The 20,572-nt window shown below is 51.1% G+C and overlaps 1 protein-coding gene across 2 annotated transcripts in view; it reads right to left on the reverse strand.

Annotated features, from left to right (window-relative positions):
• XXYLT1 (xyloside xylosyltransferase 1) overlaps positions 1–20,572 on the reverse strand; it is a 189,160-nt gene that overhangs the window by 151,305 nt on the left and 17,283 nt on the right. For both annotated transcript variants that reach the window (XM_067738476.1, XM_067738477.1), the window contains exon 2: positions 6,504–6,651. In XM_067738476.1, the coding sequence (XP_067594577.1) occupies positions 6,504–6,651 (148 nt within the window). The remainder of the gene's footprint in view (positions 1–6,503; positions 6,652–20,572) is intronic.

The following is a 20,572-nucleotide window of genomic DNA, read 5'->3' on the forward strand; positions in this document are numbered from 1 at the left end:
CATGACCCTATAACGGGCACAAACCAGAGTGGGCAGCTGCCCAGGCTCCCCTGGGGCCCAAGGTCTATAAACGCCCACCTCCCATGGAGCCGGTTTTGCCCAAGGCTCGTCAAGAAGCCGGAAGTTTTCGCTTGGAAGCTTCTATACCCCTAGCTCAACAGACACCAGGGTAAAAACTGTCAGGTGCCCAGGCTAGCCTACAGAAGCCAAGCAGATACACAGCTAAAGCCGAGCTCTATGGCCCAGGCCTGGGTTCCAGGGCCCAGGAGCCAGACTCATGGGGTCTAGGAAGGAAAGTACTAGAAGAGGAGAGGAGGGTCTCCTCGACCTTTCCAGGACTGAGACCTCATCAAGGTCTAATCAGGCAGTTGGCCTCCTTCCTCTCAACCTCCTTCTGCCTAGACTCAGGGGTTTCTCAAGACATGCCTGAGCCTATCTCCAAAAGACCCCAGGAGAGCACCAGGCTCCAAAATCCTTTTTTCCTCCTTCCTTCCACCTTTCCCTCAACCTCATTTGTCATATTCATCCCATTCCCTTGGGTCATCTATCTCCATTCAGTGTCAGAGGAAAGCAATCAGACTGGAGGTTAATTCACACCAAGTTTAGTTAGCACTTGCAAAGGACTGACTGCGCAAGAGGTTCCACGGCAGAAATATCTGCCTTGGTTTTACGGGGGTTTATGAGCTCAGAGTGGAAGACTGTCTGCTCTGCCTACTCTCATAAACTCTGCACTTCCTTTTGTTCCTGACCCACAGAGCTGCTAAAAGCTGAAGTTAGTTCGTAACTGTTCCCACAGCAGCCAGTGTAACACCATCTGCAGCCCCTCTCATGGAAAGAGGGAGGCAGTGCAAAAGCTGGGATGCCTGTCAGGTCTCACCCGGCACTGCAGGTCACCTGCTGGATGTGACATGCTTGGTACACACGTGCACATGCACATACACACACACTCCAGATTAGCTGCTGCTTGAGGCCAGGGAGTCCACCTGTGGGTCTCTCACAGCCTGTCCAGCCAATGGACACCCAGAAAAGATATGCAGCTGGACACCAACAGCTCCCCCGGTAATCCACTCCCAGCCTCAGACCCATCGTAACGCATGGATCTGGTCAAGTTCCTCCCTGCCGGAATGTTCACAAAGGCTCTGTCCCCTGTGTTCAGAGCAAGCCCCCCGTCTGGCATCCAAGCCCCCATACACATGCAAACCCCCTTCGCCCATCTCTTCCATCACTGCTTCCCAGCACGTGCCCTAATGTGTTTGTCAAAAGAGGTGGTGTGCTGTCTCCCAAACACTCACCACACGCTTCCCACCTGCCTGCACTGCTCACTACCTGTTTCCACAATGACATCTTACCCACCCTTCAAAGACTACCTCAAGTACCACCTCCCCTATGAAGTCCTCTTACTTCCTGCCAAATGCCTGGGACTCATCCTCTCCTGAATGCTCAGCACGGTGTGGATCTCCCTGGTGGTCTTCATGACGTCCTGCCTAGTTGTTGGACCATGCCACCCATCCCACCACCAGGAGCCCACCAAGCGGCAACCCAGCAAACATCTCTGGGACACCCGGAGTGCCTAGCGCCATGTCGTGCAAACATCAGACCCTTGGCAAAGGATGTCTATTGGCAAAGGGTTGACCACAGGACAGGAGAGCCTTCCAAGAAAGTCTCCCGGGGCCTGTGGCCAACCTACCCACTGCTGACTGTCTGGGCACCTGCCTTCCCTGCCCAGGGGATCCCCACCTCAACCATGGACCAGGCATCATGTCTCAATCTGGGTAAGGGCTGTTTTTACGGTCCGTGTCTCTAAGCCGGGGCCAATAGCTCCTCGGAGCCGTGTGACAAGGAGAGGGAAGCTGCTCTTTGCACCCTCCAGCTCCAGTTGGGAAAAAAATATTTTCTTTTCCATTGCGTAATGCTTCCAGTGGTGACAAACCCAACACCACTGACAGGAGATAAAAGCCCTATGGGTGTGAGTGAGGAGAGAGAGAGGCTGCGTGTCTGTGTAGGGTACGTGGGCAGGCAACTGCGAGCGGCAGGGCCAGCCAGCCACACGTGGCTCCTCCGACAAGCAATGGAAGGAAAACCAAGGTCTGACTAAAATCAGAGCCAGTGCGTTCCACCAGCAAGGCCCCTTCATTTGTCTCTGAGGATGTGGTCTGAGCAAAAGGGGACAGTCGGGGCAAAACACAAGGGGTTAACCATCGCCCACCCAGCCCAGCCAGGCCCCCTCCGCAGGGCTGCAGCAAGGGGCCCAGAAGAGGAGAGGAGGCCACGCTTTGGAAGCCTCAAGGGGCTGCGCGGGTATGAGAGGCTGGCACGCAGGTCTTGCCGTCAGAACGAGCGCGGTTGGCCAAGGCCTCAGGAACCTGCGGGGAGGCCCAGCTCACCCTAGAACTCGGAGAAGTGGACTGCCCTCAGCTCCTAGCTTCCTCTCCTGTCATGTGGGGACAGCAACTGAAGCTCGAATACAGCTGCCTCAGGTCCCCCTGAGAGGCCAGACATCAACGGGCTTAGCAAACTGTACAGAACCTGGCACATGCAGGCTGAGACAGTGGGGCTGGGGCAGTTGACACAGGCTGGCTCTGTAAGGCTCACCTTTGGCCCACGAATTCCACCTGAGGGGAGCTAGCCTAAGGAAATAACCCTAAGTAAAGAAAAGAATCTTTATGCATGAGGGAATTCATCACAGTGTAATTGATGATTGTAGGAAAAACCAGAAAGCATCTAGGTAGCTGAGAACACAGAAATGATAAGATGAACTAAGGTTCATCTACTCAATGGAATCGGTCCAAAAATTTTCAAACAGTGTGATTACACAGAAAACGGTGATGAGTGACATCAACTGAAAAAGTCATAATACAGATCTACTTGTACTACTTCTTTCATTTTTGAGCTTAAGCTGAAATGAAGGTTCGATTTCATAGGCTGATATATAAAAAAGACTCACTCAAAATGCTTTAAATATGTAGTATAACTCCTACTTTGCTTAAATTTTCAAAAAGCTACGTGCTGGGAAGATATTAGAAGATAATCAGAGAATTAACAGTAATGATATTTATGTAGTAATAAAGGGATAACTTTTTTTCTATTTTAATGTAGTTTTCAGATTTTTTTTTATGAATGACTGTTACTTTAAAAATAGAAAAATAAGTAAACGTACTGTAACGGCAGTTTGAGTACAGAAGGGTAACACTTATGCTTCAGAAAGGGGAGGGGAAAAGAGGCTTCAATGCACAGAAAGAAACAACCTGGAGTTTGGGGGCAAACACCTGACAGGACCTCCTGAGACATGACTCAGGGGAACACAAGCTTTTCTGACCCAGCTCTCCTGGGCAAGACCAAGGGTTTATGATCCACCCACATCCCATTCTCACTTTCCCAGAGGAAAAAGAACACTGTAAAAGAAACAAAATAAACCAAAATAGCAAGAATGCAGCAATTACACAAGAACAAAACAATCAACAAAGCACAAAACAGGGGCTCCCCTGGTGGCCCAGTGGTTAAGAATCCGCCTGCCAATTCAGGGGACACGGGTTTGAGCCCTGATCCGGGAAGATCCCACACGCCGTGAGGCAATTAAGCCCATGTGCCACAACTACTGAGCCTGCACTCTAGCGCCCACAAGCCACAACTATTGAGCCTGTGCTCTAGAGCCCGCGAGCCACAACTACTGAGCCCGCATGCTGCAATTGCTGAAGCCCGTGCGCCTGGAGCCCATGCTCTACAACAAGAGCAGCCACTGCAATGAGAAGCCCACGCACCGCAACAAAGAGTAGCCCCTGCTCGCCACAACTAGAGAAAGCCTGCACGCAGCAATGAAGACCCAACACAGCCAAAAATAAAAACAAATAAATTAATTTAGAAAAAAAAGCACAAAACAACAGCAATTTCTATGATTGAAAACAATGAATACAAAAAAGGCAGCAATAAAGAGCCATGACACACTCAAGACGGCACTAATGGTGCTGGAAAACAAAGCATCCTTCCGAAAATTGCAAGAATTCCAAAAGATCTGCCTGGTAGGAGCTCTGCAACACTGCCAAGTGTTGTGCAGCAGCCAGACTGCTCGGTGGAAACACCCAAACTCCGAGGGGAACTCCAGGACTGTGCGTTTTATTTTATGATTATTAAACTTTAGTTAACTCCTAATAACGTGCTTCTTAGGAAGTGGACTTTGAGTGGATGTAAAAATGAACCTCTGGCAGTGAATCATTTGCCTAAAGACCCCAAGAAAAGAGTCCGTGTTTGGGTCGGCACATCTCACACAGCTCCTTCCCCACCCCCTGACATCGGGCCCCCAGAGCCCACAGATCACCTGGAGGGCCACCTATGATCTGATCTACTGCATGGACAGCAAAGCTCCAGGCAAAGCCTCTTCTCCGCAGACATGGCCCCAGGGGCAAGGCCAGGCTCTGGGGCAGGGCAGAGTGAGCGAGGCAGAGGGGCAGCGAGCTGGGTCCCTAACTCTTGTCATCTGCACTTACAGTTCACAGCCTGATCCATGCCAGGGCTGTGAGGCAGAAGTATCTTCTCTGTCCTGACAACCCTCTCCCTCTGGGTGCCCCAAAGCAAAACCTGGCCTAGAGTTTAGCACATGATGGGCAGAGACCTACCAGCTGATGAGGAAAGGAGGGAGAAAGAGGGAAGGGAAGGTCAGGCACGCCTCCTCCCAGACCTCCCAGTCCTTTGCCAGTTCTTCTGTCACAGAGCTTCATTCAAGGCCAATTGTGCATGCGAGACAACAGGACTGGGAAGCCCCTAAGGCCCATCTAGTCAAGGCATTTCAAAGTGCAAGTTTAACCACGAAACATTTTGCCCAAATAGAACCCTGCTCCCAAGCCTGATCTACAGAGCGATCAAGATGGACTGCTAGGAGTGAGGTGGGGATGGGAGAGAGAGGCAGGGAAAGGGTAGACCCCTCTTCCTTCTCTCCCCAGAACTACGGAATCCCATAGGAGATTCCCGTAACCCTGGACTCTTCACTAGTTCAGACTCCTCATTTCTAGGTGGGGAAACTGAGGCCTCAGCAAAGACACACAGGGGTTAGAGGGAGAGCTGGGACCAGCACCCACGTCTGTCTTCTCCCCTGGAATCCAGGAGAGGAGGAGCCACACCTTCCTCCAGTCTGAGAGGCCCACGGCACCTGCACAGGGCCTGCCCAGAGAGATCACACCTGCCCACCTGAGGGGAGAGAAATAACTGCTCATCACTCAACTCCTCGGTCAGCTCTCATGTGTAACCTCCAGGGCTATAGCAGAGGGGGGGAGACTTGGGGAGCTGACCGAGCTGCACCTGGTCTCCTCACAGAATCACAAATGCCAGCTCTCCTCCCCGTGCCCTTTAGGTGAGTTTGTCCCCCATCTCCTTCAGACCTGAGCTCACTGAAGCTCCCTGAGCTCTTGCCTTACAGCTAAGAGAACAATCAGAGACCTCTGTGGTGCAGGAACTTGCCCTACGGAGACAAAGGCCCAGCCAAAACGGTGGGCTAGATCTTCCTGTGCTCTGACAACCTGCCAACAGGAGCCCAGCCTCATCCTCTGACTCCTGGGTTCCTGCTTCACCAGGAATTCAAATGGTGGTGCTCCTGACTCCTCTCCCACCCTGGGCTGCTGGGCTTGAGCAGCGGGCCTCCACCAAGCGGCCGGGCTGCCCCCTCAGCTGTCGGGTCCCGCCTGGTCTGGGAACCGCAGAAAACTCAACTAGTCACAGTTTGGATAGCTGCTACCCCCAGACCCCAGAACTCCCCTCGTCACCCCTAAAATGCTCAGCTCATGGTTCACTGCAGCCAGAAATGGGGGCTGGGGGCAATACCCAGCGCTCCAGAATCAATCATAGGCAATTCGGAGGAAATGAACCCAGAAGTCTGGAACACCCCATGAATAAGACCCTCACCCCCTTCAAGTCTTCTAATCCTAGGATAACCTGCCAGCACTTCCACACAAGGCCAACCTACCACAGATCAGACAATCACATCTCTTCTGCCCTGGAGGGACTAAAGCCCAGAAAATACTTTAACCATGCATCAGCGTTTCAGAAAAAGTCTTATTACTAAGTCATAATCTGCACCTCTAACACCTATAGATTTGATATTTTAAAGTCAGATAAGTACAGGTTCAAACCAGAAAAAGCAGGATCAACAGACTGGGATGGAGGGTTATCTAGTCCAACCTGCCATTTTACAGATAAGCAAACTGAGTCCCAGAGGGGGCTGCGTATAAGGAGCAGAATCTGAGCTGGAGCCCAGATGCCCCGATCCAGGGACTCCACACTGCACAACTCACACCGTGAACTTGTGAATGGACTCCAGGAGCTGTGCAGCCCAGGGCCCTGCCCTAGAGTCTCTGTGCAGGAAACTCTGCACATAGAGGGCTTGGCTGGCCCCCTCGCCCTCTCCCTCGTGTTGGAGTGGAGCTCTTCTCTCTGATATGGGACACCAGCAGTATTGAGGCCAGGAAAACAGATGCAAAGTCACACCCCAGGGGCTACTGCCCCGCAGCTCAGGTTACCTTTGGGCATGATCTGATGCATGGCCACTGAAAGGAAGAAGATGGAGTCGCTGTAGTAGGTCCCGGAGCCGGCACTGAAGTGCTTCTGCATGGCCTCCACGACGGGGAAGAGCCTGTCCGTCAGCACACCGACGTCATGGAAGACAACCTGCAGAAGGGCACGGGAAATGGCGGAAGTGAGTACCCTACCCGGGCACCCGGCACGCGCGCCGGCTGAGGAGGGGGCAGACCTCTCCAGGGCCCACGAGCAGGGGGCCCACGAGCATAGGACTTGGAATCCCTAAGAGCTAACAAAACAGGGAGCAGTGGGGAGTCCGCAGAGGCTGGCTATGGGGACGGGGATGCCGAGTGTGAGCGTGTGCAGGCAGGCACGTGGGGTGTAGTGGAAGAGGACTGCGAGCCTGAATGGGGAATGGGAGCAGCTTCTGAACTTCAAAGTGGGCCACCCTGGAGGAAGCTCTGTGCCCAGACTGGAAACCAGGTTAAAGCACGCTCCACTGCACGCGAGAGGCGCTCAATAAACGCACCCAGTCTTCAACGCTCACAGACATCTGCTGATGACCTTCCACCTCCCTCTTCCCTGGTGGCTAACAGGACAGGAGGAGCCTGCGAAACGGCCATGAGCTGCTCGGCCGCCACCACCCAGACTCCAGGGCCAAGAACCTGCCTGAACAGGGCGCCGACAGTGAAAGGAGGGGCCGTGCGAGGCCCCATCTGGCTAGCCTACACTCTCAGTGGCACTGCCCGCAGGAGAAAAGACAGGTGTGGGTGGTGCCCGAGAAGTCCCCAAAGCAGTTAGGCTCCATTTTGTCGCTTACCTCTGCCCTTTCCCTCGACTCTGCCCGGGCCAGCCCACGGTGTCACCCACCCAGCCCACAGTCCCAGAGGCGTCAGTGGTCAGACGGTTGGAATAAGCACCTCTGAAGGCCCTGCAGTGGCCAGCTGCCCCGTCTGCTTCTTCCTAGTTTAGGTTCTGCTTTTGGCCAGAAATCTGTTTTTGTCTTAACTCACTTAAGTGTTGGCTTTTTATCCTCAGATCCACTTAAATTTCTAAAACACTTAGAAAAGTGTTTTAGAAAAGTGTTTTAAAAACTTAAAAAAGAAGTATTTTAGGGCTTCCCTGGTGGCACAGTGGTTGAGAGTCTGCCTACCGATGCAGGGGACACGGGTTCGTGCCCCGGTCCGGGAAGATCCCACATGCCGCGGAGCGGCTGGGCCCGTGAGCCATGGCCACTGAGCCTGCGCGTCCGGAGCCTGTGCTCCGCAACGGGAGAGGCCACAACAGTGAGAAGCCCGCGTACAGCAAAAAAAAAAAAAAAGAAAGAAATCTTTCATATTCTGTTAGTCCTTATCATTCCCTAGCTGGAACTCTTTAAATTTTTTATCTCTTCATAAAAGTCTTTTTACAACTTCTTGACATTTCCCTTCTAATGCACTATTTTCCTTTATCCTTTTACTGACTGCTTTTTTTCTTCTATTTGACTTTTTCCTTTTTTGTAATCTCTCAGCCTGGGATGGGGACTCCAGACCTGTTCTGCTGTTTCTCAACACAGGTACCAAACTATGGCTTTGGCCTCGTACACCCCACACACCTCACACACCTGACATCCTGGCTGCACGGGAATCACAAACCCCACAAGCTTTCCCACCTCCTGCCTTGCCCCCCTCCAAGCCAGACTCTGTTGTGCCCCTTGAGTAATTTTCCAAACGTACAAATTCATTTCTCTCTCTCCTTGGCTTCAAAACTTCATATGGCTCCTCAGTGCCCTGGGTTACAGTCCAAATGCCCCAGCAAGGCCCTGCACTAGTGGCTCTGGCTATCCCTCAACTCTCCCTCCCCTGGGGACTGAGCAGAACTGAACCAGGCAGTCCTTACCCTGCCCACCACACCTTGGTGTCCTTTGTCCTTACGTGTTGCACCTGCCCTTTGCATTGTCTGGAACTCATTCTCCCAGCCACCAGCTGCCGGGTGAACTCCCATCCAGTCTTCCAGCCTTGGTAAGCACCCACTCCGGCCTCCCCATGGCCTCCCACAATTCATCACGTTGCCCTGCACGCCCTGTGTCATAGGGAGGAAGGCGCCATTTCCTTGTCCGTCTCCTCTGCAGGTCCTGTTTCTGCATCGGTAGGATGGGGCACTCCTGGAGGCCAGGGGCTATGACTGCTCTTTGCCCTGGGCCCAACCCCAAGCCATCAGGACAGGCTCGCTGAATTAAATGAGCTGCATTTTGCACAAGTTACTAGACCTCTCGGAGACTCAATCTCTTCATGGATAACACAGTAATGATGACACCTCCATCCCAGGTGGCTGTTAGGACCACTTGGGACAAGCAGATAAAACACCTAGCCCACAGCCTCTTCAATAAGTGGTGCTGGGAAAACTGGACAGCTACATGTAAAAGGAAGAATGAACACTCCCTAACACCATACACAAAAATAAACTCAAAATGGATTAAAGACCTAAATGTAAGGCCAGACACTATAAAACTATAAAACTCTTAGAGGAAAACATAGGCAGAACACTCTATGACATAAACCATAGCAAGATCCTTTTTGACCCACCTCCTAGAGAAATGGAAATAAAAACAAAAATTAAAAAATGGGACCTAATGAAACTTAAAAAGTTTTTGCACAGCAAAGGAAACCATAAACAAGACGAAAAGACAACCCTCAGAATGGGAGAAAATATCTGCAAATGAAGCAAATGACAGAGGATTAATCTCCAAAATTTACAAGCAGCTCATGCAGCTCAATATCAAAAAAACAAACAACCCAATCCAAAAATGGGCAGAAGACCTAGACATTTCTCCAAAGAAGATATACAGACTGCCAACAAACACATGAAAGGATGCTCAACATCACTAATCATTAGAGAAATGCAAATCAAAACTACAGTGAGGTATCACCTCACACCAGTCAGAATGGCCATCATCAAAAACTCTACAAACAATAAATGCTGGAGAGGGTGTGGAGAAAAGGGAACCCTCTTGCACTGTTGGTGGGAATGTAAATTGATACAGCCACTATGGAGAACAGTATGGAGGTTCCTTAAAAAACTAAAAATAGAACCACCATACAACCCAGCAATGCCACTACTGGGCATATACCCTGAGAAGACCATAATTCAGAAAGAGTCATGTACCAAAATGTTCACTGCAGCTCTATTTACAATAGCCAGGACATGGAAGCAACCTAAAAGTGTCCATTGAAAGATGAATGGATAAAGAAGATGTGGCACATATATACAGTGGAATATTACTCAGCCATAAAAGGAAACGGATTTGAGTTATTTGTAGTGAGGTGGATGGACCTAGAGTTTGTCATACAGAGTGAAGTAAGTCAGAAAGAGAAAAAGAAATACCATATGCTAACACATATATACGGAATCTAATTTAAAAAAAAAAGTTTCTGAAGAACCTAGGGGCAGGACAGGAATAAAGACACGGACGTAGAGAATGGACTTGAGGACATGGGGAGGGGGAAGGGTAAGCTGGGACAAAGTGAGAGAGTGGCATGGACATATACACTACCAAATGTAAAACAGATAGCTAGTGGGAAGCAGCCGCATAGCACAGGGAAATCAGCTCCATGCTCTGTGACCACCTAGAGGGGTGGGATAGGGAGGGTGGGAGGGAGACACAAGAGGGAGGGGATATGAGGGTATATGTATATGTATAGTTGATTCACTTTGTTATAAAGCAGAAACTAACACACCAGTGTAGAAAAATTATACTCCAATAAAGATGTTAAAAAAAAAAAAATAGGGGCTTCCCTGGTGGCGCAGTGGTTGAGAGTCTGCCTGCCGATGCAGGGAACATGGGTTTGTGCCCCGGTCCGGGAGGATCCCACATGCCGCGGAGCGGCTGGGCCTGGGAGCCATGGCCACCGAGCCTGCGCGTCTGGAGCCTGTGCTCCGCAACGGGAGAGGCCACAATAGTTAGAGGCCTGCGTACCGCAAAAATAAATAGATAGATAGATAGATAGATAAATAAATAGAGATAACCATAAAAAAAAAATTTTTTTAAAAACCTAGCCCAGGGGTTTCCACGCTGCACTTATTCCTAAGTGTTAGCATCCTGTGCCCACCCTCACCCCCTTCTCGGTCCCCTGAATTCCCTCAGTTCACAGATCAGTCTTTACTCATGAGCCAGTTTTTCCCTCTGAGCCCCATTACACCTCCAACCACTGCTAGAAGCTGGAATTTGACAAGAAGCTGGAAGCTGACAAGAGGGCCTTCAGAAATGGAAGCCTCTGTATTCATTAAAAAGGAAGATATGTACATATGGATATGTACAAACACACACACACACATGCACGCACATGCGCGCGCACACATACACACACCCACACACACACTGAGCAGGGCCTGCCACAGCTAAGTTACGAGGGAGAGAGAAGCGGCCAGCTTCCTCCCCTACCTGGGCCCCCATCTCACCCCAGAGCTTCACAGGAGACAATTACATCCCATCAGCATTAATAGATTTATGAGGACAAACTGTACTAGGTATGTTGCTCCAAACACTGTACAGCAGAGCCCGCTCCAATGAATATTTCAGAAAATAGATCTACTTAAAGATAAATTAATATGTTCCATGGAATATACTTTCTGCAGCAAGAAGCAAACCACAGACACTGCAAGTGTGAATCAAAACACCCAGGCCTGCCAGTGTCTAAAACAGGTTTGCAAACTGTGGTCTCCTAAGGGCAGGGATGGAGTCTGGCACTCTCTGAAGCCCCCAGCCCAGCCAGGGGCTGGTGTCTGGCAGGCGGAAGCGAAGCAAGAGTGATGGAAAGAGAGGAAAAAAAGAGGGAGGGGGGAGAGAACATGGCACCCCTCCCTCTGCTCCTCCTCCTTTTCAAATCCCTCACTTCAGAGGCTGCAGGAAGAAGTACCACATAACCTAGAAACCCAGGACCACAAGGTGACGCCCATATTGAAGGCAACTGACCAAAGAGAAGAACCAAGACAACGGTTTACACCAAGCATATTTTTTTAGGGATGTAGATTTAAAAGCCAAATCATTACTTGTAACTTTTATTAATAAATTTATACATATTTTAAATTAAAAATCCTATCCGTTATTATTTCCACCCCCCACCCTGCTTACACACTGATTTTTTTCAAACGCTTCACGTGCCTCCTCAACATGAATGCCTTCGTCAATCCCAGAGTCAAGCTGAGTCATTCAGAGCAGTTCTTCAGCACACGTCATCCTCGGCATCCATTCAAGTTGTTTTGGATCCAGCCCCCTATAAATGTTTTTGTGAGCTCTTTAAAAGACTTGCTCATATCAATATTCCACATTTATAATTATGAGATCAAAATCCCAGAAGCAGTGGCTAAATCTGTGTGAAGTTGCTTTGCCTCATTTTACCTTTAATGAATGCTGTCAAGTACATCCTAGAAGCGCCCCCATTCAATAATGACTGAGGGGCTTCCCCGGTAGCGCAGTGGTGCAGAGTCCGCCTGCCGATGCAGGGGACATGGGTTCGTGCCCCGGTCTGGCAAGATCCCACATGCCGCGGAGCGGCTGGGTCCGTGAGCCATGGCCGCTGAGCCTGCGCGTCCGGAGCCTGTGCTCCGCAACGGGAGAGGCCACAACAGTGAGAGGTCCGCGTACCGCAAAAAAAAAAGAAAAAAAAAAATAATGACTGAGGCTGCTTCAGGCTAAGGTGGTCTCAAGCTGTACTCTGTTGTTCGAAATAAAGCATGTAGTTCAGAGAGTGCCGTGTAAAATAAGAGACTGGAAAGACTCATCTCTCTTGCAAAGGACAGTCTGGGGATGGGCGGAGAGGTGAAGCTTGCCTCACAACCACCACGCACAGCACCTTCTCAACACTTCCTACACGGGAGGCCAGAGCCCCCAGAACGGCAGAGCCTGGTGCCCGGCAGGGGCAGAGGTCTAGGCCCTGATCTCGTTGGCACAGACAGGCCTAAAGAGCCAGACCACTGCTCCGCTGCACAGCCACTGGGGACATAAGCCATGCCAAGCCGCAGCTGAACGTGGTAGAGAAAACTCACGTAGCACTTGGTGTGCCCACTGGGAATCAGGACACACTGAGCTCTTGGAGCCAAGGAGGGAGGCAGTGGGGCTGGCCCTGCACAAAGGGAGACACCAGGCTTCCAGGAAACGCCAAGGTCTGCCTGAAGAGCAGCAGCTCCTCCAGCGGCAGGCACAGGGCCACGGGGCGGCCACAGCACCTCCCCGTGCTCGGATGTCCCTGGAGGAGCTGTTGAAGGACAGAGTGCCAGCGCAGCGCTCTGGGAAGCCTGTTCAAATCGCCGGGGTCCACGCACCGCAGGAACAGCAAATAGGCATCCGCTTCTCCCGAGGGGCTGCCGGGGCACTCGGCAGGAGGGCTGCGTGCCAACATCTGGACTCGGCAGGAAAGTGCCGACGGCAACGTCCTCCAGGGGGTTGTTAAAGTCGCCGCCCACAGGGCTATCACCCTGCTCTGTGGGCACCAGTTTTGGGTGGAATCACACCTGTGCTGGGCAGTCCAGTCGGGGCTGGAGCAGGCAGTTCTGGGTTCAGATGCGAACTCCACCACTTCATCACCTGGCAACCCTGGTCAAAATACCGAAACTACCTTGTCTACAAAATGGGAGAGAATCATGGCGGTGGTCTCACAGGCTTTGGTGAGGAATGTAGGAGGAGCTCAATAAAGGAGAGTTGACACTATCACCCCCTTCCTTCCACTATAGCTAGAATGCCTTTCCCATGCAAGAATACCTAGATTTGATAAAAGAATACACTCTGTAATCAACAGCCCAAGATACGATACGGCAATAATCGGAGCTGCCTGGCTCTGCAGCCCTCGGCCGGCGTGGGGTGTCAGGGGGGTTACCGAGTGGACCCCACCACAGGCCGGTCAGCTCCCACAAGCACATTCCTCGTTTGTGTAATCTGAGTAATCAATTTCAACAACAGTTGGAGGGGAAATGATTTCCTGGGGAAAAAAATTTGTTTTCTCATTGATGTGCACTATGAATGTGAAGGCATATTTTTACAATGGAAAGAAAAACCTGCTAACAGACTGGCAGTCTTTCCATCCTACAAACATGTCAAAGACATTTATTACACCTCAGGGCTTTGCACCAGCTGTTCCCTCTGTCAGAACGCTCTCCCCCAGAATCATCGCATGCCTAGGTCCTTCTAGCTCTTCTGGTGCTGGTTCAAATGTCACCCCCTGAGAGCTTCCCCGACCAAACAAGGAGCTACTCTCCCCAGCCCCCCAGCCCCCCAACACACAACCAGTCCTGGCTATTCAATTATCAGATTTCTTTTCTCCAGAGCATGTATTACCACCTGACACGTTAATTTTTAAGTATTTAGTCATTTTTTGCTGTCTCTCCCCAGGCCCCAACCAGCCTATGAGGCACCATGAAGGAAGGACCTTGTCTTTCCTGCTCATCGCTATGCACCCAGCTCTTAGCAAACCGCTTCATGCCCTGTAGAAGTTGAGCAACTGCTTGTTGTAGGAAGGAATGAGCAAATGGATGAGCAGAGATAAAGGCATCCAGAGAGGAGGGGTGACATTGACAACCTGCCCCAGGACGCAAAGCGGTGGCCCTGCAGGCCTGGAGAACTTGGAGGCTCCTTCTTAACCCCAGGATCTCCCCCGGGCCTGTCACGTGCTTCCCCACTTCCATCCTGGCTCTTCTCCCAAAGGAGAGGAGTTTCTTCCCCATGGGACTTATTCTAAACCATCAGGAATATGGGTCTTCTTTGCACCTTTAGCCTGCTGGTTAGAATGTCAGGCAGGCCTGGGCTGCAATATCTCACTTTGCCAGAAGGAGAGCTGTTGCCCATTACATTTTGTACCCAACCTGCAAGCTGCTTCAGAATAACTATGCCCTAGCTTTTAATTTTATGTCAGAAATGATATCAAAGGTATCTCCTTAAATGAATGAACGTCCTGGACAAAGGAGCTATAGAGAGATGACTGAAAGATGGGTAGAGCAACGGAGAGATATACTGATTTCTTTTTTTCAAATCACTACAAAGTCCTAAAAACACCATCAGTTATCAGTGGCTGCATGTTGTCCCCCTCCAATAACTTTAGCTCCCTTTGAAAACAAAGATCTCCTAGGATAAGTGAAAAACACCGTAAATTTGTTAGTTTTAAACGAAAAAACCAAAAATTATCATTGATGAGCAGTTTTCATGAGAAAAGAAAACTGTAAATCCCAGGTTGCCCCCCTCCATGCCACCTGTCCTGTTGTTCATCTTCTGCAAGATGTCCTAGATATAATTCGATTGTGTCAGGCAGAACCGCAAGCAGCTGAAGAGGAAAAAAGAAGCCAGCCCACCTAATTTCCAAAGTAATTTCTAACACCATTCTCATGACCCAGTTTACTAACAGCGCAAAAGCTACCGCCCCTCCCGCTACCCTCACTACAGGGCGTCCTTGTCCAGTTCCTTCCCCGCCCCCACGTCCACCTCACACTTACTGCGCCATCAGCAGTGTCTGGATAACCAGGTGTACAGTTAATGTTCTGGGACCCCTACAAGATTCCCAACATTGCAGCAGAGATGGGCTGCGTTCCAGTTCTCCAAAACCTCGGTATGACCGAGGTAGGATAAGACGAGGAAGAAGCAGAACATAAGACGGGAAGGCCTGGCACCCGCAGAGAAGGCCCCCTGGACGGTGGGTGACTGACAGCAGAACAACCTCACCAGGGCGGGTGTGTCCAGCAAGCCTGTGAGCTCCAGCCGTACTGCCAGGAGGGTGGTCTGGACCCGAGGTCCCGCATCTTCAGTGCGTGCAGGCCCTCCCTGGGGAGTCTGGTAAAAAGGCAGACTCCTGGGTCCTGACCCCAGACATTGAGGCTCAGGACTCTTTATTTAAAAGCCACCCCAAGTGATTCTACTGTAGGTGGCCCCTAGACGATTTGAGAAGGGGGGTGACAGAGGGCCCCACTCGACTCAGTGCCAGTCGGCCTGCCTCAGGGAACTGGATGGGTTCAGCTCTGGATACACGTGCAGCATGGCCCTGGGCAACCTCCAGAGTCTGTCCAAAGGAGAAGACCAAGGTGGCAAAAGCGTGAGGAGCAGCTGAAGGACCTGTGGGTGTCTGCCTAGCGGCAAGGGTGGGGGGGACTTACATAATCTCACACACGTGCCAAGTCGTTCTCTCCAGCCCTGCCCTCTATCCCCGCTCATGTTTCCACCATGTTTCATTTTCTTGCCTGTAATGGAGGATAAATGGCAACGATTAACGCCATCCCGCTTTGAGACCTCAACTGTCTGTTGACTCAGGAGCCCTAACAAGGAATCAAGGAAGAGCAGGCCATCACGTCTGGAGGAGAGGAGGCCCCAGGCTCAGGAACTGGACCCGGTGCCCTCTGTGTGTCCAGTTGGCTACACCAACTTTGCTTCCCCCTTACCCAGAGCTCGTCCACCTCACCTCCAGTGGTGGGACAGTCTTGGGCAAGCAGATAGAGATGAAGACCTTGTTTGCACAGCAAGGTGTAAACGTTATACATACAAAAACAAGCAAGAAAAAGGTTGGTCTGTCTCGCAGGTGCTCCACTCTTAGACCTTGAAACACCTGGGCCTTCCCCGTGGATTTCCAGGATGACCACCAGGAACTACAGCAAATCACTGGGACGGAGGGTGAGCAAGGATCCAAGAAAACACAAACACGCCGAGAGGAGTAGAAGAGACAGAGGAATGGGCCCAGACGCCCCTCCAGGGCTAACTCCAAATGAACGATAAGGCGACTCCAAAGGAAAAGTGGGGGCAAAAAAAAAAAGAAAAGGTGCGTGCTATCTTTCCGGGGTCTGCACGTGTCCATGACCAGCTGACAAACAGTGCCGTCGGACGGGCCACAAGCCCTTGCTGAGATTCGTGACACAGCTGTGGGGTTCCATGAGCATAAACCTATAATTTCCACAGCGCAGTCCATCCAACTCCCACGGCCCCACGGCCGTCTCCACCACCCGCTGTCCCGCCTCCCACTCCCAGGGCCGGTCTCTCAGCCCTGAACAGTCATTCTTAAATGCACCCAGTCGCCCCCTACCTTTTCCAGCACTCATGATCTCAAATAATCTGTACATAGTGGGTATAAACATTCCTTAATTCACTTCTTTTATAAATTATGAGGTTTGGATTGTTTAGATTTAATACTGCATTTTCCTGACAGTTGGAACCAGTTTTCTACAGAATAATGTTTTCCACCCCACAAGAAAAGAAAAGGTATGAAAGAGAAAGAAAGTAGGGAAGGGAGAAGAGATGGAAGGAGAGTAGTGACCCTGCAGTAAAAGGACTTTATTGTGAAATCTTAGGGTAAGTGTCCCAGCCCGCCCACCCACCGAGGAGTTGGGCTGTCAGGTCTTCTTCACCAGATTCCTTGATTTGTCCTTTTTTGTGTGGTCATCTCCCATGACCTATGACCTCCCAAGGAACACTGCCATTGTACACAAGTGACATCCAAAAGGATGCGCTTAGCCAGCTTCCTGCTTCCACTGGGCAGGCGGGAAGGTGGCCTCAGCCAGGCCTCCCACACCCCCTCCTCAGTCCACACTACCCCCCTCCCTTCCTGGCTCTCTGGGGTGGGGACACAGCGGGCGCCCAAGCAGGGGATCCGTGGCCCGCAGAGCACCCTGCCGAGCTCAGACTAGCCAGCCAGGACAGCGTCCATCGTTTTCTGAGGCTGCCTGCTCTCCTAGGTTTCCTGAAACCCCCTCGTCCCATGCCCCCCGAGACGTGGTACACACCTCTGGAGGGGTACAAAGGGACTTCTAAAGAGGCAAAGAGACCAACCACTTTAACGCTCATAGACTTATTTTGATATGTAAAACACTAGAAAAATTAACTTAAAAAACACTTTAGAACTATGATTTCACAGATATTACCTAAGGAGAGGCTAAGGAGAAAAAAAGTGAGTCAGTTTAAAATACATATTAAGCAGCTAACACTGCAGGCAGTTCTAGGATATTAGCAAAAACATCGAAGGAAACAATCAATGGCCCGACTCTGGGGACATTGCTCATGTCCATCACTTCCTTTCGAGGGTGAGATGATGTGTTTAAAATGCTGAGCGCAGCACGGGCAGCCAGGAGGCGCCCACAGGCTGAGTCCCTGCATTCCCCAAGGTCACACATGCTGACGTCAGGACCGGATCTCCTGACGCCCCGTCTGCAGCCTGTCCACTAAGTCCCCGCCTTAACCTCAAGCTGAGAGTGTCTCTCGCCCGGCCACATCCCATTCCCAGCACTGCTCTGAGCCCTGCCACACGAGGTACTGGCACCTGCTCATCGAGGGGCCACAAAGAAACAAAAGGAAACAAGGGTCAGGCAGCAATGTGGACAGCCAGGAGTCCATCCGACCCTCACCAATACCATGCCCTTCATGAAGAAAGTAGCCATGGCCCTCGGAGAGGCGGAGCCACCCGCCCCAGGTGACCTGGTGGACGGTCAAGGCCCAGATTTGAGGCCAGGCCTTTCTGATTCCAGAATGTGAACAACCTCCGTGGCTGCCCTCACGCCACTTTTCTTATTTTATCCCCTCGCCGAGGGGCAGAGCCCCGCTGAGTGTGCACACTACAACCCCAGCTCTGTCAAAGAGGTACACGTCGTTTACAGCCCTCTCGAGGCCACAAGCCCATGTCCGAATAAACTCTTCTCCTGGATGGGCCCAGCATCCCCCCACCTCTCCCCAGACCCCCAGCTTCCACCTGCTCCCCTAGGCTAGGACACTGGCCTCCTAACGGTCTCCACTTCATTCTGTCCAGGGTGACCCTTCTCTGCTCAAAACCCAGAAGCGGCCCCTCCCATTACTCCAACAAAGCCAGAACCGTCACTGGGACCGGCCTGGACCTGCCCTCCTCCCGCTAAGCTTGCCGCCGTCCTACCACGCCCTCCCGTGACTCCCACGGCTGCAGCCCACGGCCCCCCTGCTGCTCCTCAAACATGCCAGGCACCTGCCACCCATCCTGCCACCCGAACACTCTTCCTCAGTAGCTGCCTGGCCAGCACCCTCACTCCTCCAGGCCTCTGCTCCAACGCCACCTTCTCAGTGACGGAGCCCCTGCCTGTCCAACTAAAGATCGTGACAGCCCTGCACGCCTCATCCTGCTAACATCCTAACTCACCTCGGAGGACACGGTACAGTTTACTCATCTGCTTCTCAAGGAACAACAAAAAGATGAAATGAACCCCAGCCCTTTGTGAGCCCTTACTACACCGTGTCCCAGGCAGGAAAGCAGACAGATATTACTGGCTCATTTACTCCTCTTCCTGCCAGAAGGTAAGCTCCACAAGGGCAGGGGTTTCGACTCTTCCTCTGTTCGCTGACACACCCAGTGTGTATCAGTGTCCTGGGACAGTGTGGCCACCTCTCAGGCACACAGTAAATTCTGGTTCCATGGAGGTTTCACGCGGCAGCAATGCCGCAGGGGCTCACACGGGCCTTGGAAAGAAAGCAGCACTCCTCTGCCGCTGGCTTCCGTGAGGTCCCCGACCTGCTGACAGGTCCCCTCTGTCAGCATTAATCTGCTTTGGCCTTCGGCCCTGGGATCTGAGGCCCTTCCCCCAAGTTGTATGAGAGCACAGACCGTTCTACTGAGGGGACAGCCAGGTCACTGGTGAGCGCCAGGCCCCTGCCACCCTGCAAAGCAGCCACCCAGCCTCCACCCCGACCTGCCAGCTGCCCACGGCTCAGGCCCAGCAGCTGTGGCTAGGATCGTGGAGACCCCTCTGCTGGTTGCAAAAGCCAAAGTGGGTGAGCAACACGGGCAGAGCCAAGAGGCCATGTGTACAAGTCACTGACTCGACCCCTCATGTCTCAGAGAGGGAAAGTGAGGGCCATTGAGGGAGGCAGGGCTCTCCCCAGGTTACATGGCCAGTCACGGGCAGAGCCAGCCCCAAAGCCAGGCCCTGCGCCTCCCAGACAAAGGCACTCCACCTGCAGCTGGAAGCACCCTCCTCTACAGAGATTCGGGAAACGCCGGGGAAGCCCGGGTCAGGTCTCCACACAGCCAGAGAGCTTGCAGTGGCGCTGAGGAACACTCGAGTCTCCCCTCAAAACTTCCCTCCTTCCCTATGCCCAAAGTTGTCCTCAAGCTTCCACCCCCTGTCACAAAGGCAGCCGGACTCACACCAGGAAAAGGGAGGCTACGCCAAGTGCTCGGCAGAACTCGGGGTGGGCAGGGAGACCGCTGCCCTGGAGAAGAGCTTGGCAGGATCTGGGAAAGATGCACCTGGACCAGGAAAAGCCCTTCCAGCTGTGGAGTCTGGAGAAACTCAAGCACGTACGCGTATGCAGATGTGCACCCAGATGTTCACTGCAGCAATGATTGTGAAGACAAAAAAGTAGGGGTAACCAGAGGGAAAATGGATAAACTGATGTCTCCCCGTAATGAAATCCTATATGGCAGTTAAAATGGCCAAGCAAGACCTGCCTGTATCAACATGAATACATCTCAAACCTATAATGTCGAGTGAAAAAAGAAATAGCAAGAGGATATAGAATGGGAGCATTTATATAACTGTTTAAGATATACAAAGAAATATATATATTTTACATATATGTGTATATATGTGTGTGTGCATGAACACATGCGTATGGGGTAAAAGTATAAAGACGAATTCCACAAAGCATACCACCTCCTTGTGTGTGATAGTGAACACCGCTGAGGCAGCGGGGAGAAATGGGGGTGGGCTTTAGCTAGATCTATAATATCTTATTTCTTTAAAAAAAGGATCTAAGCAAAGAGAGCAAACTGTTAGCCCCTATTTAACTTATATAGTAGGAAAATAGGTATCATTTTTTCTCAATTTTTCTATATTTTGATACTTCATAATTTAATGTATAAGGATAAAATGTTAAAAAAAATTTTTATTGAAGTATAGTTGATTTACAATATTGTGCTAGTTTCAGGTGGACAGTAAAGTGATTTAGTTATATATATGTTTTTTCAGATTATTTTCCATTGTAGGTTATTACAAGATAGTGAATATAGTTTCCTGTGTTATACAGTAAATCCTTGTTGCTTAAGAAACATTTTTTTAATAAAATACCACATAAGAGGAGAGAAAGCAAGCCTGTGCCATGTAAATTAGC

The sequence above is a fragment of the Pseudorca crassidens genome, chromosome 5, assembly GCF_039906515.1.
Source record: "Pseudorca crassidens isolate mPseCra1 chromosome 5, mPseCra1.hap1, whole genome shotgun sequence".
In the NCBI taxonomy this organism is placed as follows: domain Eukaryota; kingdom Metazoa; phylum Chordata; class Mammalia; order Artiodactyla; family Delphinidae; genus Pseudorca; species Pseudorca crassidens.